We start from the raw sequence: 14,440 nt of genomic DNA, 5'->3' as shown, positions 1-14,440 counted from the left end.
CTTTTCCATTAAATTTGATGCTCCTAGAGTGGGCAACATGACTATGTTGTAGTTCTTCTCTCTCCTAATCACTATTCCTCTTCTAAGATTGTTTGTGTGAGTTTTTTTTCTACATTTGATGATAATAGGAATTTAAGTCATGCATTTGCTCCCTAAGAAATGGAGGGAACAATTGATGGCATTATTAGAGTTCCTGAACTTGAGCTTGGAAGAATAATATCAACTCATCCATGGGTCTACTGTAGCTACACTGTGGTCAATGGTGCATTCTTCTTAATGGGGCATAGGGTATACAAATGTTAAGTATGGAGGATTTTGCTTGTATGATTCTTAAGAAAATTTTAGATCTTGATGGAAAAATTCCCTTTTTAACATAGCCTTATAAGGTTACGCTGATAGCGCATGTTCGCCAAATCTCTTTGGATGACGGAAGAAGGATGTAGCAGAAATAGTGACGGCAATGCAAAGGGAGTTGGAGAAGAAGGTAAAGAGTGCGATAGAGGCTAACATTGTTCAATTTAAATTTTATGCTAAAAATTAAATTGAGAATAAATATATGTACAAAAATTTATTTATAAATTTTTACATGTAGAAACAATTTATAAATGTGAGTGAAGTAAATGGACTAAAATACCATTTAAACCAAAATAAATAGAATTTATTTTATAAATAAAAAATAATTTGTTTTTTTTTTAAGAAGCTCTCTAATTTAAATTTTTTAAAATTTAAAAAAAATATTTTTAACTTATAAAATTTATTATTATTTTTTACGAGAATTTTTTTAAAACTTTATCCAAATTAGAACGTAATAAAGATGCACAATTTAATAATGGCTCCCACACAATCGGGCCTAAGAAATTTTTAATAAAAAACTTAAAAGTTTTCTAGAGACTAGAGAGAGGTAAAGAATAGCGACCTAGCCAAAAAGAGTAGAGTTAGGTTTAAATGGATGGTGGCTATATACTTGACAAAAGAAATATTAAAGAAAACATAAAGGGAAACAAATCCTGCGAGGAAATCCCAGTACATGATTAAATTAACGTTTGACTATATACCATTTGTGCATTAGGCAGAGTTGGGTGAGACCGTTTTAATACAATATCCGCATTAACCAATAGTAATTTCACACCTTACCATCATTTTAATCCATGAATCTTGAAAAAATACGACAAAAAAACAAAAGCATCAATATCCAAATGGAAGGCACTTGACCATTATATTTTTTAAAAACAGCAACCATATACAGACGAAGAATATCAATTATATGTGTGTGAGAGAGTGCTGTGAGAAAATTGATTTTATATAAAGGTGAAAGGAATAACTTTTTGACAATTTGATCTTATTAATGATCTTTTATGAGTTACATAATTATTTAAAATATTGATGATTATTGTATTTTAATTTTTTTTAAAACCTAGTATGTGACTCAAATCTAATAGTGAGAGTCACTGAGTTAAGTTTGGAAAGTATCCTTATCTAAGATGTCTTATACTTTATATTTTAGCAAATTTATTTAACTTTATGCATAAGAATTAATATCAAAATTTATTGTTCTCACTTATTTTATTCTTTTAAATCTCTTCCGACTCAGCAGACATAAGACGTCAGTCTTGATCTCGTGGAACTTTGTGAATCGAAGTGATGAATGAATTACTTTTGTTAATCAGTGATATTGTCTGGAACAGACGTGAGCAACCTTATCATTATATGAGGGCATACATAATTCTGTCAATTTCTAAGTAATCTGATTCAGTTTAGGGCAAGCGAATCAGAGCTCTCCACAAACGTAACGTGAGCGATTGAATTGTATGAAAATACTCATAATATCTTATGAAATAATGCTAAGCTACAACCACCAAAACTAAGTAATGTAACATATAAGTTTGATAAGAAAACAAAACAAACTAATAAGCAGAATTAGTTTTTTTTTAGTACTCCTTAATAGGTGATTAAAGACTAAATTTTCAGAACACAATTAGACACCTAGTTGTATTTTATTTTTCCACACTTTAATTTCGAAATTAAATATAGTTAACAAAACATAGAAAAATCCAAGTGATAAAATACAATACTATAATTTAATTATAATCCAATATAAATTCATTCATTTCTTTAAAATATAAGGAATTAAGAATATCACAGAAAATAAATAAAAGGATCTTTTGAAATGAACAAATGGAGAAGATAATGACAGGCATAAGGAAGAGTATATAGCACCCAATGAAATCAAGATCTGTGTCTCAGTGTGACGCGTCATCCAGAATCAGGCATTAGGATCAGGACCTTTTCCTTCAGTTCTTGTTAACTTTTTCATGTCGGGCATTATGGATTCACGATATCTCTATCGCTTTCCTTTTCTGTAACACCCATATATATCAATTGTAGACGAAGTATGAGTATACATCTTTGACTGGTAAACTGTTGTATAGCTGGAGCTAACTGATATATTCGTAGGCCAAAGTTTATATTACCTACAATTACATTAAGATGCTATGAGGAACTTAAAATATATATTAACGAATAATGATGCTCCGAGGCTACTAAGTTTTGTTTTAAAAACTTAATAATTATCAGCTATATATAATATTATAGTCCTTTAATTGGGATGAAAAATGTACCATATAGAGTCAAAGATGACTCCCTTAATTTTCAAGAAAAATGAGCTTGCATGTGGCCTGAGTAGCCTAGCTAAACCGCTGAGAAAGTGGAATGAAATTATCATGAAACACTCTATTATTTAGGGCTGAGTCAATAAAGTTTTGAGTTCTCTTTGACGCGTCTTCGCATGGGAACAAGTTAACTAAAGAGACAGCAAATTATAATGTTTAGCCGCTGTTCTTCTTCTTCTTCTTTTGGGGAAGGGGGTGTCCGTAAAGTGTTGTCAAATCGAAACTCACAGAATTTGGAGCAGTTTTAACTTTAATTGTTAAATATAACGTTAATTAATAAGCTAGCGGGAGCGGAGAATCAAATTACCATATGTATCAGAAAGTGATAAATTAAAGGGCTTTCCTTGCTATGGAAACATATATAAGAAAATAATGAATACCCACCTTTTCATAATAATTCAAATAAATAAATGGTATCCCCGTCATGCGCAATAAATATTCCTGCAATATACATATTTTTCATTTTTTTAAAAAAAATTGTGTATAAAGACACGCAATAATTTGCCACGGTGGTGTATATTAAATGCTCATCCTCAATCTTCTTTGCATTTATTATGCACACACATTTAAGATGATGACTAATTATTTGGGATGAACTGCGGCAAACATGTATGTTCGCTTAATAGAAAGTGTCACGTTATCCTAATAAGTTTTTTTTTTTTTTTCAAATTAATGTAGTTATATGTGTTTGATCGTTTAGTTTATTGTAAAGTTGATCACTAAACACACATATTAATTTCTTATAATAGAAGTTTTTAATTCAGTCCACTTAAAATAATTTTAATTAAATTTAATTCTTTTAATTTATTACCGTTATATAACAGTATTATGATCAAAATAAAAATGAGTAAGATACATAATCATAAATACAACATTTTAGTGTATATAACAAAATTACGTAAATAATGGGATTAACTTTCCAGTGTTATGTAAATAACGAAGATAATTATGAATAAATAAAATTATACAGTTAACATTTTTCAAATACAGAGTAAATTAAAAATAAATAATAAGCACTGAGACCGATATATATATATATATATATATATATATATATATATCTCAAGACAGTATACCAATAAAACACTGATATAAAACATAATGTGTACTAACGTAAAAGGGTAGCTTTAGCCAAAAAGAAAAAGGGCACGTCCATGCATAAAGGAGGAAAATGAACGCCGTGTAGTCCCTGTAACATGGCCTTCGAAGGAAATGCATCAGTCATAGAGAGAGACAGCGAGAGGGGTACGTGGCGTGTGATTTTGATTACAGCTAATATGAATCCAGAAAGTTAGGGGGTTCACACTCCCCGTCCCCGGAAAATGATGCCTTCACACTTCGCTACATGATAATCTTAATGAGAATTTTTATAATTCAATGAATATACATTTTTAATATATAAAATAATTTTACACAAACAAATTACAGAAAAAATTACCATTTATGACAGAAAATAATTATGTGTTTTTTAAATAGTATAATTTTATTTAGTATAGTTAATAATCATTAATATAAATATCACAAGTTAATTTTCACCATGTAATGTTTTATATTAATAATTAATATAATAATATACTGATTAATTTTTTTTATATCAGTAGAATTATATGGTAATCTAATATATCATATTACTAGTATAATCTGTTGAATAAATATCACATTAATGGAATATAATCTAATGTCAAAGTGTTAGAAATATATGTCAATTTTTATATTTCAACATCAAACATAAGTAAAATCAATGATCACAATGATGTAATTTAAAGATTTCTTTCAATAATCAAACAATAGTTTGATATATACATATAAGTAGTAAACCGAAATAAGAGAGATGTACTGCATGCTTAGATATAGAGAGAAAAAAAATTAATTCATAGATTAGAGGAGACACGTAGCCAATGAGCAGAGAGATAACAAGAGGACGGCACCGAATCCATTTGACTTGCTTTGGTTATTAACCTTCACTTTCTTCCTATTTAAACCACAAGCAGGTACGTCCCACTACGGACCCTATTGTCATAACTCCGTTTTTCTCCTTTTCACTGCCTCTCTTTCTTTTTCTATTCTCTCACGTCTCAAATATTTTCTCCTCTATCTCTCGTCAGCTTCAAGCTTAGTCATTCACCAACTAGTTTAATTAGCTCAACAAGGTCGATCTAAACATTTAGCTTATCACAAAGAGCTACCTCTACCTAGCTAGCTTGCAGTGCTATGGGGAGAGCACCTTGTTGTGACAAGAATGGCCTCAAGAAAGGACCATGGACAACCGAGGAGGACCAGAAACTCATCGATTACATTCAGAATCATGGGTATGGCAATTGGAGGACACTCCCAAAGAATGCTGGTATGTTATCAAAACAAAATAAATTAAAATACATTTAAAAATAATGGATCTTTTTTTGTTAATTATGGATATAGATATTTTTTAACTAATATGGTTTGGTTTTGGTTCATTATTTTCCCATGTTAATTTATTAGGGTTGCAAAGATGTGGAAAGAGTTGCCGTCTTCGGTGGACAAACTATCTCCGACCAGATATAAAGCGAGGTCGGTTTTCATTTGAAGAGGAAGAGACAATAATTCAGCTACATAGCATTCTTGGCAACAAGTGAGCCTTTTCTTTAATTTAAACTTCTTTTTAAATTTTTTAGTCAATTTATTAAATGGGACAAAGTTTGAGTCAAATAAAATATTATTATACTAAAATATGGCTATGTGTCATTGGATTGTGTAGATGGTCTGCGATTGCATCTCGCTTACCAGGAAGAACAGACAACGAAATCAAGAACTATTGGAACACCCACATTAGAAAAAGGCTTCTGAGGATGGGAATTGATCCTGTGACACACAGTCCACGGCTTGACTTATTGGACATCTCATCCATTCTAAGCGCATCTTTGTATGGTTCATCACAAATGAACATCCAAAGGCTCCTTGGCATGCAGCAACCTTTGGTGAACCCAGAGCTTCTAAAGTTGGCTTCCTCACTCGTTCCCTCTTCACAGCAACACAAAGACCTTGACCTATGTGCTCAAAATGGTCATCAACAACAGAACCAGCTCAGCTATCCCCAAATTCAGAATCAAATCCCACAATTTGTCCAATTTGAAGACTCAGTTCAAGAAGTGCCTGCATGCACCACATTCAGCCCCCCTTGTGTTTCATTGCCTCTAACTCAACCACAGTTAGTTGAGTCTAACAATGTAGACCCATACTCATCATCAAGTTTCACCGACTTTAGTTACCAACATCATTCTCATCAACTAAGTGATTGGACCAAAAATGGGATTGATTTAAGAACCTTAACAGATGACTACATCCCTCAGTTATCAAGCTATAATTATTATGGTTCTGATTGTCAAAATCTCATGTATCCTCCATCGTCCGAAACTTCAACCTTCCATTCCAATAACAGCAATCCGAACTTCAGCTTCGCTTCAGTTCTATCCACACCTTCGTCAAGCCCCACGCCGTTGAATTCGAACTCCACGATAATCAATGGGAGCAACACAGAAGATGAGAGAGAAAGCTACGAAAGTAGTAACATGTTGAAATTCGAAATCCCAGATATTTTAGATGTGAATGAGTTGATCATGTAATTAATGTGATCAGATATAGATCATCAACAATTATATCAGACAAAAGGTTGATTGATTATGTCCCCCCATTTGTTTTTCTGGGATGGCTTGATAGTTAACTATGGATCCATGGTGTTGATATTTGTAACATTTCCTAAATTTTTATTATTGATTGATAGTTTAAATTTCTTAATTTAGCTTTCGTTTATAATTAGGAAGTACCAAAGTACTTATCTATTTTTCAAGTCATATAAAGTTTCTATTATTGCTATGGTACTGTGCATGTCTGCTTTCCCTCCTTAGATATAGCTATTACTTTAAGAAAAAGCACTAAATTAAAATCAATACCTGATCACTGCAAGGCATGATTTGTCTTTTTCCAAAATAAAAAAATCGATCGGCAATTCAGCACTAATAATGTGGATATCTTTTGTTTTATTCCATGGCAAAAACATAGAAAAATCGGAAAAGCAATTCTTAAAATATAGTTTTGTCAGCTGCATGCTTCACAAGATGCGTAACAAAATATTCTATATTTTCTGGGTAGAGCAACGCTACTTATATATATAGTAAACGCATGCTTAATTGAGTGTTTAAAATATATTGAAGGGCGCGCCTTTCTTCAATTAGAAATTATTGCCCAAGAATAGAAAGGGAAAAGAGAAAAATTAAAGTGAAGGGGATGGAATCGGATAGAAAATCTTTGGGAAACAATGATGAGGAAACCAAAATTAGGTTTCGGATATCCCGACAGTGAATCCAAGATACTGGCGAGGTTACCGGCGACGGCACGCCGGAGCACTGAGGTGGACACGTGTCCTGACACCTCTTATGAGTTTTGTCTTTTTATGTACTTACGATAATGACAATTATATATCATAATAAAGGATAAAGTAATTATGATTTGCATGGGGATTATGGGTAATTGAAGTAGGAAGCTTTGACTTAAACACGATAGGGGCACGTGTCGATGGTGGGTCGGTGACACCGCAATGTGTGGGGCCCATTATGTTGCTTTTATTTGAAATCAAGCCGTGCTTCTTGTGCTTTTCTTTTTATGTATTGGTTTACTATTATTAATTGCGTCAGCATTTGAGACACGTGGATTCAATAATGAAGGAGTAGAACCGGTCGAGTTTTCTTAAACCGGTTGACTCTGACTCTGGGAAGTTGTTAACCGGTTTGAACCGGGAATGCCTTCCCAAACTGAAACAGTAAACTTTGTTTGATGGATTACAAAAATCGGGTTGCGTGCAATAATGTATTCATGATTGAGTGTAAAACGTACGCTGTTGCAGACTTGCATGGCAGAATATGCAATTTTAGAAGAAAAAGCACCAAGATCAAATTTTTATTATTATAACCTTCGTCTAAATTTTTTAATTTTTAATTATTTATCATCCGAAGAAGAATCGTACTTGATGAAAAAAAATATTTTAAAAATTTCTTTTTATTTTACTTCTATAAATTTTTTCTTCTTTATTATAATTTTCTCATTTAAATACACGAATATCATTAGATTATTTATTTTATAATAAATTATAATTATTAAATACTTTTGTAATTATATATACTTCTAAATCATAGAAAAAAAGTATTTGTATTTCATGATGAGGAATCTACCTTCACGATAACGCTGAATTTTGAGTTAGGGTGATTGAAAAATCTGCTATTGTACGGAGTTGAAAATGAAAGAAGTCCAGAAACCTCTATTTAAAATCTGAACTATTCACGAACTGCTCTTAGTCTTAATTTTATTTTAATGATCATAATATATAATGATTAAAATATGAAAAAAGTCAACACCTAAGAAAATCTAGAAAGGAATTACGAGAGTTTTTCTAAATTACTGCATAAAATAAATAATTTAATTTTAAGTGAACAAAAATAATATATAAAAATTTGTATCAATTTTTTTTTGTTAAATTTGATATAAACAAAATTTTATTAGTTCCTTTAAGATAAAAGTATTTATCTCATGAGATAATTTAAACAACTTTTTTATTTTAAATCAAATCATAGGTGTAGCTCATTTGGTATTTTCTCCGGAGTATACGAAACAAACATATTGCCCATATTCCAATATCAATAATAAGCATTAATCTACTCATTAAGACTTACGATTCTACAAAACAAATCTTTGCGTTTTGCTCCAATTATATACTTGTCAACTTTATCAGCTACGTAGTCAAATCATGAAATTTTCCTTTCAGTGTGATTTCATGATGTAAATTAAATAAATAAAAATTTAGAGCAAAAATAAATTCTTACTTATATAAATAAATAAAACTAATTCAAATAAATATAAATAATTATATATTCAAATCATATCAAAACCATTAAAAAGAAATGAAATCTCTTTCATTCAGAAAAAAAATGTGTTTATACTAGCTACATGATTATATTTTTTTGTAAAATGAAAAATGGAGTTAAGAAAGAAAAAAGTGAGATAAAATGATTACCGAAGTTTGTAGATCCAGAATTGAGCTGTTGGAAGCAAATGAGAAAGAGTTTTATTGGTGTTAGACAGATGTCTTGTGCCGTTCAAATTCTTCAACTCTTGGACTGCTTATCATTTTTGTACAAAACACGTTCCGTACATGAATTTAGCATGTGCCTTTTTTATCACAGCAAGTAGAACTATACTCAGAAGCAAACAAGAAGCTAGCCCTGCTCCCTTTGTTGTCATAACTTAACTTTGCATGTCCTTTTGTGTTTGGATCTGCTACAATTCGGAATTGGCTGTAAACGGTTTCTGCCACATGCCCAAATTCGGGATCATGCTGACTATAGCTGCTCCTCCAGCTTCTTTTCTGTCTTACGACACCCTTTTGCTTTAAAACCCAAAAGCCAAAACTACTGTGCAATTAGCTACTACGCACCTTTTTCATTTATGTTTTGTTGAATTTAATTTTAATTCATTGTGTTTATCATTGCTCAACCTTCCTGGTTCTGGTAACTTGTTTAGGCCATACTTTATATATTTAAATATCAGACATTCAAATTTCGGAAAACAGAAATCCTTAACGCATACTTATTTGTTCAATAAAATTGAAACAATTAGGCAATATAATTGTTAAGCAACTCAATCATTTAGGTGTGCTGCAACCACCAAACATCTTGTAGCATTCTAGATAAATTATTATTAATCATCACATCACATTAATTTCGGTACTCTCGATAACTATCCCTGGGAAAGTTTGACATTTTTTAGTCAACCTTAAGCTTTCGACCACATACTACCTTTCAAGCATAGTTTTGCATTAATGGTCCCGCTAAGCTGCTAAGTCACCGTCTTTGCTTCGGTTAGCTTTGTCCTATACACTCTCCCGCTGGGATGTGAAACTCGCAAGTTTATTTAATTTCGTAAATTTGACTAATAACTTTGAATATAAACTTATAAGAATTATTTTTTATAAAAGATTTGAAAATTAAAATTACAATAATATAGAAGCAAAGTGAAAGTATATTTAAATACCTAAACGTACAGCGACGATATAATTCAGCGTCCTAAATTTTAAATACAATGTATTTCATAACCTGTTAAACCAAAAAAAAAAAAAAGTGATACTCTAGATAATTTTAAATGATGTTATTTTTTATGGAAAAAAAGGATTTGTTTGGTCTTTTATTGAACTCGTAAATTGAGTATAAACTTACAAATTTATCTCATTTTTTCAATTTACCTAAAATAAGTTTACAAGTGATTTCACAATATTTCCATAAATGAATCGTAAATTCTTGAATTTACAGGTTAACTAAAACACAAGCTTAACGAGCATGCTATCCCGGTGTACATGAAGGTCCCTAATTGTGGGTAACTTGATAGCAGTGGGGAAGCTCTTTCTCCTTGAACCGATGTACGTAAGCCGTACGTCACATTTACGTCAACGAAAAATTAATTGACTTTGCAGACAAAAAGGTGCGTATACGAAGTCGCATTTGTCGTTACGCGAAGGGTTCAGTACGTGTCCAACACTAAGGGCATGCATGGTTGTGTATTATTAAGGATATGGGCGTATTATGGCTACTCTTTGACTCGCATCTGTGTCACCCTCGCTTTCTGTCTCGACCGACCAAAGAAAAAGTTGATTCAAACTTCAAAGATTTTGAATAAGTAAACACACTTAGCCTGAGATCGATGCCTTTTTCATTCTCCTCTTGTATCTAATTTCTATCATCGTTCTCTTTCTTTAATTAGTCTGAGTTTCTTTGAGATGACATATTACGTAAAAACGCACCTCCTAAGGACTTATTAAGAGGAAAATGCGCAATACGCCCAAAGAAGGATGTGGAGAAAAAAAGAGGCTCGGTGGGCCAGTTTTCTGTTGTTTCATTATGGCCATTTTGACTCATGGTATTATATATTTTTGTATGCAATTAATTTGGTTCTTCGGCTTGCTTATTGTACAACATTCCAACTCATCAAATAGTTTACCTTTCCTTAAGCCGAGATTAGTCAGAAAATTAAACTTAATGGTAGATGATAAAAAAAATGGTAAATTGATTAAAGATTACAACCATTGCCTCTTCCTCTATAATTTGTGGGAAATATTGAAGCAATATTTTTGGTTCTGCTTTGACGCTTATGGGGTAATGGGATTCTAACTGCTCAAATTGTAATCAACTTTAAAAATATTAATTCTTACTAAATGCTTTTATGAAATTATCGATGAATGATTTGGCATGCTTTAACATGCATGTTAAATACTTAACTTTTTTTTTTAACCTTTACATGAATATATGTCACGTATAATGTGAGAAATCAACTAATAAGTGAGTTATGCAATTGTGCTCAGTTTTGTAATAAAATTGAATAAATTTTTGGATAGCTTTAGTTGTTCTCTTTACTTTTAAATGTATTTTTTGAGATAAATATGTACACAGAAAAAAAATAATTATATACAACATTAGACATATGTCACTTTTTTTAATTATATTCAAATAACATTACTGTCTTGTTATTACTTTTTCCGTGACAAATAGCACAATGTTAATTAACTTTTAAATCACTTGCATGTTATGTAAGTTAGTCAGACTTTGATAGCACACTTCATTCCTAACTTTACTGTGTAAACAAGTCCTAAGCTTTTGAATTTAAAGATACCTTTTCTTTATATATTCCCATTTGATTTGATTTGTGCCTTTAATTGGTAGAAAAGTCATATATAAAAGAAGAGGGGGTTGTCCATGGTAAAGCAGACTGGATTCTTTGCTTTCCAATCATTTGAAATTGCCAGATTGTAAATTCAAAAAGGAAATAAACAACCCATATAGAAAATATTTTTGTAACAGTAAGCCTATACATATCAGTTTTTATTGTTTGATTATATATTAGATCTCACTTTTATCTCTCTTTCGTAGCAGACACGAATTTTTAAACGTGAGATATAAGACATATATACATAGGGATAGAGTATCAAGCAACGGGAAATCATGTCTAGTGAAAACCTGCAATACAAAACTTTATACCTGAAATAATATATGTATTTCGGCGAAATATTCAACATACTTTAATAATTTTCTTTGAACTACAGAGTCCAAATAGAACGCTTGTTCTAACTTATTAATGGCTATATATATTTAACCCAACACATCGTTGAAAACGGTTTGAAATTGATAAATCACCCAACATGAACTGCTTTCATGAATAACTTGATAACTTGAATTACAACACCTAAATAATAATTACGAAGCCCCAATAGTTATCACTTCTCAACTAATTAAAGACATATATAATTCAAGGTTCGAGTTCAGTTTTCAACCCGCCATACATTTTAATCCAAGTGATTGACCTGAAAAATACATCGAAAGTTGAAACTCTGGGCCGACAAAAGAAATTGAGTTGGCAATCGGAAAAACTCTTGGCAACCCAGTCAACCGATATAAGAGATTACAGTGTTTGATATGTCAATCGATAGCTTAATGATGTGATTGACACTGATAAATCATGTTTATAATTTGGTTAAGAATGCATGTAGTAATATATGTAGTCTCCGAAAAAGTACACCTGTCACCAAATTTCTGCAGCAGTAATCATTATCAAAGCATTAAAACAAAATGGGGTTCAATGGTCAACGTAAGCTAGCTGTAACTGAAACCAGTTTGTGTTAAAAAAATATTTAACATTTATACAAAAACATATATAATTAACTGTTTAATTTATATATATATTGAAGGACTCATCCACTCCCCCTATTGCTGTCTCTCGATGTTAAACAAATAACTATTTTTTCTTTCCTTGGTATTTAAGAAAAATATGGTGACAATTTTGCTACATATTAAGTTATTAAACTATCATTGATTTGAATTTGTTATATTTCGTTTTATAAATTTTGAATTTATACAAGTAATATTTAATTAGAAAAGATAGTATTTGTTGATTATTTTCAAATTAAGAAAAAATATATTAAATTGAAATTCCTTAAAATCTTTGGATTGGAGTTAAAAATTTATTTCTTTTGCTTAAAATAAATAAAAATAACAGGGCATTATAAAGTGTACAGAATTATATAAAATAAATATTAATCGTTGTGATGAGTTAATTAGAAATATCTTAAAGAAATAATTGACTTTTCCTTTTGTGGTTAAAAAACACACTACAAAAATAATAATTTTTCTCATATTTTTTTTCTACGATGATTTATATAATTATAGTTAAATTTTAATATTATCTGTGAGTTTATAAACATTGCCAATGACAATAAAAACATAATTATAACAGTAATAAATGTTGCATTGATCATGGTAATAATAATAATTATCATATAACATTGAATGATATGATTGTTATGAAAAAATGTAATTATAATGAAAGTAATCATTAGTAGATAATATTAATAATAATAATAATAACGATAATGATGAAGAATGATAATTATTACATGTATTTTTTTTTTTTAAATAGAAGAGTTGAATCACTTGTTTTGTAATTAGAAACTAAAAATAAAATATTATTTTTTATTTTAAAATTTCAAGATAAAATCATTTTGAAAATGAGACAAAAATCATTTCCATTCGTTGTGTTACAAATATGGGAACATACTTTAGTTTTTTATTGATTAAATATACATTGAATAGAACAAATTTTTGATCATTTATTAGAAAAAATTCATAAAATGTGACAACTTGAAAGAAAAATTACTTAATAAAGTTGTTAAACTTTGCTTGACAAAATCTATTTTAGCATCTATTCCTATTTATCTCATACAAATTTGATTATTATCTGAATCAATTTGTCATAATATTAATAAAGTTTTTTATTTAAATATTAAAATTATTTATTTATTATTTTTTAAACTATTTTCTTGTGTAAGGTAAATGTGTATGTGGCAAATATTTGCTGGCAAAACTTATTAATTTTTTAATAAATAAATAAATTTTGCCACAAAAACTCAAAATAACAAAGATTCTACCACACGTGTCAAACAGACAAAGTTTCACCGTATAATTAGCAAAACTTGGTAAACAGTTTTACCATTAGAAGAGCGAAACATACAGAGTAATGACACATAACATGTTTGGATAATGACAATATTTATTTAAAAATAAAAACAAGTTTTGACATAAAAATGACAGAAGTGTTCATTTAAAAAATATCACATGTTTTCTACTATCAATGCTAGTCTTGTCAAATGTAAACTAGTTTTAATATTTTATAATTACTTAAGAATCAAAATTAAGTTTGTATAACATTCTTTTGGAATGACTTCTAGGTTCATCATAGTTCTCTGGGCTCCAGTGTCCATATATGCTATGTCTCTCATTGGAGTGGCATATTTGTTGGAAAGAACTTGTACTTCTACACAAGGTTAGGGATGGCAATGGGTAAAGTACCCGATGGGTACCCGCAAAATCTACCCTCAACGGGTAGGGTATTTACCCGCTACACGGGTATGGGTATGGGTATGGGGAAATACCCGCAAATTTCCATGGGGATAGGGGCGGGTATGGGTACCTAAGTACCCACCCCGCCCCATACCCGCATATACTATTATTATTATTATTATTATTATTATTATGCTACTTATGTGAGGGAGGCCTTAACCCAAAAGCCCATAATGAGAAGGAATTAGGGTTAATACTTTATGTTACTCAAGGCTAGGTCTCTTTTATAATCATTGATAATTATATAATTATATGAGTTGCTCCACAATTTGCCTATCGAGAGTTGTGCTTTAGGAGTGTAACTTA

At 30.5% G+C, this 14,440-nt stretch overlaps 1 protein-coding gene across 1 annotated transcript; it reads left to right on the top strand.

Moving 5' to 3' along the window:
- The first annotated feature begins 4,672 nt into the window (after positions 1-4,672).
- On the top strand, positions 4,673-6,437 carry LOC113850378 (transcription factor MYB102-like). The gene is made up of 3 exons (XM_027480909.1): positions 4,673-5,013; positions 5,148-5,277; positions 5,404-6,437. The coding sequence occupies exons 1-3, from the start codon at positions 4,881-4,883 to the stop codon at positions 6,266-6,268; spliced, it is 1,128 nt and encodes a 375-aa protein (XP_027336710.1). The 5' UTR covers positions 4,673-4,880; the 3' UTR covers positions 6,269-6,437.
- Positions 6,438-14,440: the final 8,003 nt, after the last annotated feature.

This window comes from Abrus precatorius, unplaced genomic scaffold (assembly GCF_003935025.1).
Source record: "Abrus precatorius isolate BTA unplaced genomic scaffold, Abrus_2018 Scaffold10, whole genome shotgun sequence".
In the NCBI taxonomy this organism is placed as follows: domain Eukaryota; kingdom Viridiplantae; phylum Streptophyta; class Magnoliopsida; order Fabales; family Fabaceae; genus Abrus; species Abrus precatorius.
The sequence above is the reverse complement of the archived record's forward strand: the minus strand, read 5'-3'. Positions and strand labels throughout refer to the sequence as shown.

Coding starts and splice junctions, on each gene's coding strand:
- LOC113850378 (XM_027480909.1), top strand. CDS start 4,881: ATGGGGAGAGCACCTTGTTGTGACAAGAATGGCCTCAAGAAAGGACCA. Junction 5,014..5,147: donor GACACTCCCAAAGAATGCTG/GTATGTTATCAA, acceptor TTAATTTATTAG/GGTTGCAAAGATGTGGAAAG. Junction 5,278..5,403: donor CATAGCATTCTTGGCAACAA/GTGAGCCTTTTC, acceptor TGGATTGTGTAG/ATGGTCTGCGATTGCATCTC.